Source organism: Phyllobates terribilis, unplaced genomic scaffold (genome assembly GCF_046119375.1).
Source record: "Phyllobates terribilis strain yellow unplaced genomic scaffold, ASM4611937v1 Scaffold_7__3_contigs__length_470593459, whole genome shotgun sequence".
In the NCBI taxonomy this organism is placed as follows: domain Eukaryota; kingdom Metazoa; phylum Chordata; class Amphibia; order Anura; family Dendrobatidae; genus Phyllobates; species Phyllobates terribilis.
Window position 1 is genome coordinate 262428810 of NW_027362767.1, and position 9751 is coordinate 262438560.

General features: G+C 46.7%; 1 protein-coding gene across 1 annotated transcript; it reads left to right on the forward strand.

Annotated features, from left to right (window-relative positions):
• The first annotated feature begins 6662 nt into the window (after nt 1-6662).
• Nucleotides 6663-9541, forward strand: LOC141154513 (E3 ubiquitin-protein ligase RNF183-like). The gene is made up of 3 exons (XM_073640554.1): nt 6663-6976; nt 8123-8233; nt 8792-9541. Exon 3 carries the CDS (start codon nt 8845-8847, stop codon nt 9400-9402), a length of 558 nt encoding a protein of 185 aa, XP_073496655.1. The 5' UTR covers nt 6663-6976; nt 8123-8233; nt 8792-8844; the 3' UTR covers nt 9403-9541.
• The last annotated feature ends 210 nt before the right edge of the window (nt 9542-9751 follow it).

The window sequence follows — 9751 nt, forward strand, 5'->3', positions numbered from 1 at the left end:
GACGTCAGCGTCACGTGACCCGTCACATGACTCTGACGTCACCGCAGGTCCTACAACTCACTGCAAGTGCCGGGAACCAAGCGGGAGCGCTGCGCGGGCCGACAGAAGGTAAGAATACATTTATTTTTTATTTTATTCTTCTTTTTACAGCTTTTTTAATGGTACCTGGGTGTGGATGAGACTCTCCTCTCCTCCACACCCGGGTACCATCCGCACATTAGAACGCACCAATTACGCAAGTACAAATGCTGTCTTGCGGAATTGGCGCGTTCTAATGCAAGTCAATGGCGGCGAAATCGCCGCGTTTCCGCAAAATTAATTGACATGCTGCGGATTTTTGACCGCAGCGTTAACGCTGCGGAAAAATCCGCATCATGGGCACAGCACATGCGGATTTCAATTGGGGAACATTGCTGCCCTTCTACCATGCGTTTTTCATGCGTTTCCGCGGCGTTTACGCAACTGCAAAAACGCCGCGGAAACGCATGAAATACGCATCGTGTGAACACAGCCCAAAGGAAGAGTGGGAGAAAATTCCAGCTGAGAAGTGCAAGAAGCTTTTAGGTGGCTACAAGAAACATTTGGAAGCTGTCAGCAATGCCAAAGGGTGTGCAACCAAATATTAAGTACAGATGCCTTTATTGCTGCACATGCTGTTTATTCTGTTTCTTCTTTGAAATTGCGACATGGAAGTTGAAAAACAGTGTTTTATTGTTGTATTACTTTGGACCATTAATTAAAAAATCCTAAGAATATAACTTTGGTACATTTCCATTTATTCCTGAAGATATTGTACAGTCTATGAAAAAAATTAAGCGGTTCCAATAATGGGGAGCAGCACTGTATACATATAGAGGGGCTGTGACTGCAGTGTATACAGTACATCATATAGGGGACTGACTACAGTTTATACATCATATAGGAATATGATGTATAAACTGTAGTCAGCCCCCTATATGATGTATACAATGCAATGACAGCCACAAATCTATGTATACACTGTAGTCAACCCCCTATATCATGTATGCACTGCAGTCAGCCCCCTATATGCAGTATACACCAGTCAGCCCACAATATGATGTATGCACCGCAGTCAGCCCCCTATATGCTGTATACACCAGTCAGCCCACTATATGATGTATGCACCACAGTCAACCTCCTATATGTTTATACGCCAGTCAGCCCTCTATATGCTGTATACACCAGTCAGCCCCCTATATGCTGTATACGCCAGTCAGCCCACTATATGCTGTATATACTAGTCAGCCCCCCATATATGCTGTATGCATCAGAGTCAGCCCCTTATATGCTGTATACACCAGTCAGCCCCCCATATATGCTGTATACACCAGTCAGCCCACTATACTGTATGATGTATGTACTGCAGTCCGCCCAGTCAGACCCCTATATGCTGTATACACCAGTCAGCCGCTCCCCATATAAGCTGTAGACTCCAGTCAACCCACTATATGATATATACACGTCAGCCCCCTATATGCTGTATACACCGCAGTTGGCCCCCTATATGCTGTATATACCAGTCACCCCACTATATGATGTATGCACCACAGTCAGCCCCTTATATGATGTATGCACCGCAGTCAGACCCTACATACTGTTTACACCAGTCAGCCCACTATATGATGTATGCACCAGTCAGCCCCCTATATGCTGTATACACCGCATTCAGTCCCTTATATGATGTATGCACCACAGTCAGCCCCCATATATGCTGTATACACCAGTCAGCCCTCTATATGCTGTATGCACCAGTCAGCCCCCCATATATGTTGTATACACCAGTCAGCCCACTATATGCTATATACACCGCAGTCAGCCTCCTATATGCTGTATACACCAGTCGGCCCAACATACAGTGCTGGCCAAAAGTATTGGCACCCCTGCAATTCTGTCAGATAATACTCAGTTTCTTCCTGAAAATGATTGCAATCACAAATTCTTTGGTCTTATTCTCTTCATTTAATTTGCTTGCAAGAAAAAAACACAAAAGAGAATGAAGCAAAAATCAAATCATTTCACACAAAACTCCAAAAAATGGCCGGACAAAAGTATTGGCACCCTCAGCCTAATACTTGGTTGCACAACCTTTAGCCAAAATAACTGCGAACAACCGCTTCCGGTAACCATCAATGAGTTTCTTACAATGCTCTGCTGGAATTGTAGACCATTCTTCTTTGGCAAACTGCTCCAGGTCCCGGATATTTGAAGGGTGCCTTCTCCAAACTGCCATTTTGAGATCTCTCCACAGGTGTTCTATGGGATTCAGGTCTGGACTCATTGCTGGCCACCTTAGAAGTCTCCAGTGCTTTCTCTCAAACCATTTTATAGTGCTCTTGGAAGTGTGTTTTGGGTCATTGTCCTGCTGGAAGACCCATGACCTCTGAGGGAGACCCAGCTTTCTCACACTGGGCCCTACATTATGCTGAAAAATTTGTTGGTAGTCTTCAGACTTCATAATGCTATGCACACGGTCAAGCAGTCCAGTGCCAGAGGCAGCAAAGCAACCCCAAAACATCAGGGAACCTCCGCCATGTTTGACTGTAGGGACCGTGTTCTTTTCTTTGAATGCCTCTTTTTTTTTCCTGTACACTCTATGTTGATGCTTTTTCCCAAAAAGCTCTACTTTTGTCTCATCTGACCAGAGAACATTCTTCCAAAACGTTTTAGGCTTTCTCAGGTAAGTTTTGGCAAACTCCAGCCTGGCATTTTTATGTCTCGGGGTAAGAAGTGGGGTCTTCCTGGGTATCCTACCATACAGTCCCTTTTCATTCAGATGTCGACGGATAGTACGGGTTGACACTGTTGTACCCTCGGACTGCAGGGCAGCTTGAACTTGTTTGGATGTTAGTCGAGGTTCTTTATCCACCATCCGCACAATCTTGCGTTGAAATCTCTCGTCAATTTTTCTTTTCCGTCCACATCTAGGGAGGTTAGCCACAGTGCCATGGGCTTTAAACTTCTTGATGACACTGCGCACGGAAGACACAGGAACATTCAGGTCTTTGGAGATGGACTTGTAGCCTTGAGATTGCTCATGCTTCCTCACAATTTGGTTTCTCAAGTCCTCAGACAGTTCTTTGGTGTTCTTTCTTTTCTCCATGCTCAATGTGGTACACACAAGGACACAGGACAGAGGTTGAGTCAACTTTAATCCATGTTAACTGGCTGCAAGTGTGATTTAGTTATTGCCAACACCTGTTAGGTGCCACAGGTAAGTTACAGGTGCTGTTAATTACACGAATTAGAGAAGCATCACATGATTTTTCAAAGGGTGCCAATACTTTTGTCCATCCCCTTTTTTAGGTTTGGTGTGGAATTATATCCAATTTGGCTTTAGGACAATTCTGTGTTTTTTTCATTGAAGACAAATTAAATGAAGAGAATAATACCAAAGAATTTGTGATTGCAATCATTTTCAGGAAGAAACTGAGTATTATCTGACAGAATTGCAGGGGTGCCAATACTTTTGGCCAGCACTGTATATGCTGTATACACCAGTCAGCCCACTATATGCAGTATATACTGCAGTCGGCCCCCTATATGCTGTATACACCGCAGTCGGTCCCTTATATGCTGTATACACCGCAGTCGGCCCCTATATGATGTATACATGGGGGAGGGCCTAATTAGAAGTTCTGCTATGGGCGCCATGATTTCTATGTACGCCCCTGTTTGGGAGCATCACTATTGGTTTATTATTTTAATAAAAAAATGTTGGAAAACCTGTTTAAATTGGTTATCCCACGATTGGATGTTATGCAATCACTGGTGATCTGACCGCTGGGACCCCCACAATCCTGAGAACCGGAGCTCTGAAAAGCACCATGTAAATGGAGCTGTGGTTGATCATACTCACTGCTGCGCCATTCACATGTGGCTCATCAGATAACTCCTTTAAGACAGTGATGAGGGGCATGATGAAGTAAAGTAAAATTCACTGATCGGAGGTGATGGGTTTTATGGTATGTGGGCTCGTGGGGTTTGTGTGCCATGGCTGCTTTTTTGTCCCAGTCCTGCCCTGGTGTGGATTCTTTTATTCATTCGATAGCTCAGTGAAGATCAGTTGATATTACACTAGATTTCTTAGTGAACACAGATGCAAAATAGGAATTTAAATGTTCGGCCTTCTCCACATCATTTTTGACAACCCTTTTCATCCTGTAAAAATCCTATAGCATCTTTGAGTTTTCTTTTTACATACCCCCAAAATCCTTTTTTATTGCTTTTGGTCTCCCTTGCAAGGTTTGCTTCATTACTGACTTTAGCTCTTCTAACGCTTGCCCTGCTTTCCCTGCAGACAGCATTATATTTTTCCTTAGATATGCTCTCCTCTTTCCATTTGATATACATTTCTTTTTTCCTTTTTAACAAGTGTTTATGTTCTGTGTTCATCCATCCTGATCTCTTTAAATGCTCCCAATTCTTCCTTCTTTTCGGAATCTCATTTAGCAGAATCTCCCATCCTTCTTGGACATTTCTGTCCTGTAGAACATCCGGCCATTGCACCTTTCCTATCCTCTTTCTGAGTCCCTTAAAATCAACCTTTCTGAAGTCCAACCTTAAAGCGCACCTGTCAGCAGGATTGTGCTTAGTAAACTACATACACTGTCAGGTGGGTGCCATTACACTGAGTAAAATGATACCTTTGTTGATGAAATCCGTCCAGTGGTTCTTTTATAATCTTTATTTCATTTCTGCCATAATGATATGCATGTGCTCTGGTGCTCTCATTATGTTTTCATGTATTCCTATCTCTGGCCTCTGACAGGTCACTGTGCTTTCAGTCACTTGCCTACTGTTTTAAATATTGCCTGTGCAATTTCTCTGCCAATGTGAAATTGACATGTCCCAAAATGGCCGTCGGAGCCTGCGCATGCGCAGTAGCACTTTTCGGTTGCCGATGCTACTGCGCACGCCATTTTGCTTTTGGAAAAATAATTTGGTTGCAGCAATATGGCGCCGCGCATACGCATTAGCATTGACAATCGAGAAATGCTACTGCGCAAGCACAGGCCATATTGCTGCAGGCGAGTTTCTTTTTCCAAAAGCAAAATGGCGCCTGCGCAGTAGCATCTCTTGGCAACCGACAGATGCTACTGCGCTTGTGCGGGCGCCGGCGGCCATTTTGGGACATGTAAATTTCACATTTGCTTAGAAATTACAAAGGCAGTATTTAAAACAGTAGGCAGGTGACTGAAGACACAATGACCTGTCAGAGGCCAAAGGTAGGCATATATAATGAGAGCACCAGTTATAACCCCTCCCTAAAGTCCCGCCCCTGAGCACAAGCATATCATTATGGCAGAACTGAAAATAAAGATTATGAAAGAACCACAGGACGGATTTCATCAACAAAGGTATCATTTTACTCAGTGTAACAGCACCCACCTGACCGTGTATGTAGTTTACTAAGCACAATCCTGCTGACAGGTGCGATTTAAAGTCTTCCTCCTCGCGGGTCTTCCGCCTTTACAGCTCATACACAGATCTATGTATCTCCATGGTAACAGCCAATGGGTTCATGGATTGTGTTACACAAAAATGGATGAACTCTGCACAGGTCAGTAGCACGGTATCACACAGGATAAGTTTAGATACACAGCTCAGCAGACAGTATCACACAGGATAGGATTAGATACACAGCTCAGCAGACAGTATCACACAGGATAAGATTAGAGACACGGCTCAGCAGACAGTATCGCACAGGATAGGATGAGATACACTGCTCAGCAGACAGTATCACACAGGATAGGATTAGATACACAACTCAGCAGACTATCACACAGGATAGGATTAGATACACAGCTCAGCAGTGTCACACAGGATAGGATTAGATACACAGCTCAGCAGTGTCACACAGGATAGGATTAGATACACAGCTCAGCAGTGTCACACAGGATAGGATTAGATACACAGCTCAGCAGTGTCACACAGGATAGGATTAGATACACAGCTCAGCAGACAGTATCACACAGGATAGGATTAGATACACAGCTCAGCAGTGTCACACAGGATAGGATTAGATACACAGCTCAGCAGACAGAATCATGCAGGAGAGGATTAGATACACGGCTCAGCAGACAGTATCACACAGGATAGGATTAGATACACAGCTCAGCAGTGTCACACAGGAGAGGATTAGATACACTGCTCAGTAGACAGTATCACACAGGATAGGATTAGATACATGGCTCAGCAGACAGTATCACACAGGATAGGATTAGATACACAGCTCAGCAGACAGTATCACACAGGATAGGATTAGATACACGGCTCAGCACACAGTATCACACAGGATAGGATTAGATACACAGCTCAGCAGACAGAATCATACAGGAGAGGATTAGATACACAGTTCATCAGACAGTATCACACAGGATAGGATTAGATACACAGCTCAGTAGACAGTATCACACAGGATAGGATTAGATACATGGCTCAGCAGACAGTATCACACAGGATAGGATTAGATACACAGCTCAGCAGACAGTATCACACAGGATAGGATTAGATACACGGCTCAGCACACAGTATCACACAGGATAGGATTAGATACACAGCTCAGCAGACAGAATCATACAGGAGAGGATTGGGTACTGCACACGAGATGATTGACAGGCTTTGCTCCGCCTCCTGATCAGCGCTCACCTGTTACCTGCACAATGTGTCAGACTTTGCTTCTCTCCTGGCGTCTCTTCTCCTCTCCTGTCTTCTCCTCTCTCCTGGCGTCTCTTCTCCTCTCCTGTCTTCTCCTCTCTCCTGGCGTCTCTTCTCCTCTCCTGTCTTCTCCTCTCTCCTGGCGTCTCTTCTCCTCTCCTGTCTTCTCTCTCCTGTCTTCTCCTGTCTTCTCTCTTCTGCCGCCTCCCTCGGTTCCTGGGCTCTGCGGCTCTTAGCTTAACCCCTTCCCCTGAGGGCTGGGATCCCGCAGACATGCCGGCCGCTCTGCCCGCTCCCGGTAAGTGTCTGCTCGTCTTGTGGATGATGGGAGTAGTTGCTGCTCCCCGGATGATCGCGCCTGGTACCGCGCTTGTAGTGTGGAGGAGCCACACAGTAATGTGCGTTCATAGATCCGGGTCCTCTTGCGATCTGATCAGAGAAACCGCATGGGGTTAGCTGCAGAGGACAGATGAACGCAAGAGGACCCTGTTATCAACGTGTGTCTGTGCCCTAATGGAGGGTAAATGCACGGTGTTGTCTTCTGTTATCAGCCATTCACACCCATAAGTGACTGATCTCAGCCTCTACCGAACTATTAGAAGCTGCCGGATCTGACACCAGCCAGTGCCTTGTGCAGCACAGAGGAGTCTGACCCAGAAAAGGCTGATAACATAGGACAATAGCTGTATATTACCTGCACTGCACAAATGGACAACACCGTCATTCCGCAAAATAATCTGTCATCTGAGTGAATCTGAGCCGGCCACAATGGAGGGTCCACGTCACTGATATGTGGGGGGATGACAGTAATGTACGAGGGTCCGCGTCACTGATATGTGGGGGGACGACAGTAATGTACGAGGGTCCGCGTCACTGATATGTGGGGGGACGACAGTAATGTACGAGGGTCCGCGTCACTGATATGTGGGGGGACGACAGTAATGTACGAGGGTCCACGTCACTGATATGTGGTATGGGGGGGGACGACAGTAATATACGAGGGTCCACGTCATTGATATGTGGGGGGACGACAGTAATATACGGGGGTCCACGTCACTGATATGTGGGGGGACGAAAGTAATATACGAGGGTCCACGTCACTGATATGTGTGGGGACGACAGTGACTACGAGGGTCCACGTCACTGATATGTGTGGGGACGACAGTGACTACGAGGGTCCACGTCACTATGTGGGGGGACGACAGTGATGTACGAGGGTCTACATTACTGATATATGGGGACAATGACAGTGCTGTACGAGGGTCCACGTCACTGATATGTGGGGGGGGGCGACAGTGATGTACGAGGGTCCACGTTACTGATATTTGGGAGGGGGGACTATAGTGATGTACCAGGGGGATTAGTGATATATGGGGGACATTGGTGATATTTCTTGTTCTCCTGTATACGGAAGTGACAATGTTTATCTTGATCCCCGGGACAGGGCGACATCCTGCTGCCTCAGGGCTCAGATCCGGATTCACAGTCGTCCTGGATTCTAGAGCCTGAGAAGTGCGAGCCCAAGACGGAGGGGTGCAGGGGCCACACGGTGGAGGTAGGTATGGGGGTTGGGGCTCTGTGATTAACCAAGACTTCCTAATGCACTACTCAAACTGTTTTTTATCTAGAACCCCATGAGTCACTGTCCTAGCTCTCCCAATGTTGGCATATTGTGGTCTGTTCCCTCCCACGCGTCACTGTGTAATTGTCCTCCGAGTGTCGCCTCTGTCCTATACCCCTCATGTCACAGCTATCCTGTGGCGATACATATTTTTACTGTTCCCTACGTCTCTCACTGGCGTCCTCCGTCTTGTTCCCTTCCGCATATTAGTCATTGCTGTGCATGATGCGATCCGTATGAGAACGCTCCCCATGTTTATAGGTACAATGTTCCCAGCGCTTCCTGAGCAGATGGCCGCAGCGAGTGACCGCAGAACGACGGGGCAAAGTTCTGTAGACACAGTGATAGAGACTTTAGTGCGGTCAGAGTTCATGGTGATTTTTTGGGGGTTGTAAGTAAACAGGATCCGTGAAGGGCGGTGGCGTCTGCTCCTATGCAAACTCCGTTGTCTCCTCGTGCTTCTTTACAACATTTTCCGTGTTTCTCTTTTAGAATCTAATTGATCAACATCCCGGACTGTAACCGGCAGTAAATGAGCGATAAACATGGCGGACGCTTCCAAGCCCGATCCGGAGTACGAGTGTCCCGTGTGCTGGAATCCGTACAACAACACGTTCCGCACCCCCAAACTGCTGAGCTGCCACCACACCTTCTGCATGGAGTGCCTGGCCCACCTGAGCTTCACCACCCAGGTGAGGAATCGCCTGCACTGCCCGCTGTGCCGCCATACCACAATGCTACGCCTGGACCAGGTGATCACAGACCTTCCCACCAACCTGGACATCCTCGGCCATCTCAAACTGGAGCCAGAGAAACATGAACTTTCTGCCCAAGACACCCAGAGACTGACTTTCTTCCAGCGTCCCTCCTCGGTCTATACTCTTAACGTCACCCAGGACACTGGGTCCTTGTACGGTGCTCAACAAACTCAGGTACAGACTCCCCCACCGGCCACTATTCCCTCTGACGACTCCTCCTGGCAGTGTCTCCGGAACCCCCAGTTCCGCATGTTCTCCTACATGATGATGACTATGCTGGTGGTCAGTATGCTTCTGATCTTCTCCATTTTCTGGACTCGCAAGTTACTGTGGGGACCGGGATGACCCCACTGGGATCTATGGACAGTCGTCTTGGAAGACGATGCAGCAAGATCTGTAGTATACGTATACCATTATACAGCATGCGGCCTAATATCAAGTCAGTGTTTCTTAATAAACCGTGTAAGGATCATATCCAACACTATCTGGTTTCCACATTTTAAATGCACATAGGATTGTGAGCCAATAATTGGTGTATCTTGCACTCCAGTCACATCCAGAGCTGCAAAGTTCTGCTGGTAGGTTCATACAGGGCAGAGACTAATAAGAGGTGGAATCTCCCTCTAATGGGTTTGATCAGCATATATTAGCTGATTATGCCAGTAAGACACTAGAGCCTGGCACTGCCCCTTCT

What these genes read in the sequence shown, in the direction of transcription:
- LOC141154513 (XM_073640554.1), top strand. Translation starts at nt 8,845, where the DNA reads ATGGCGGACGCTTCCAAGCCCGATCCGGAGTACGAGTGTCCCGTGTGC.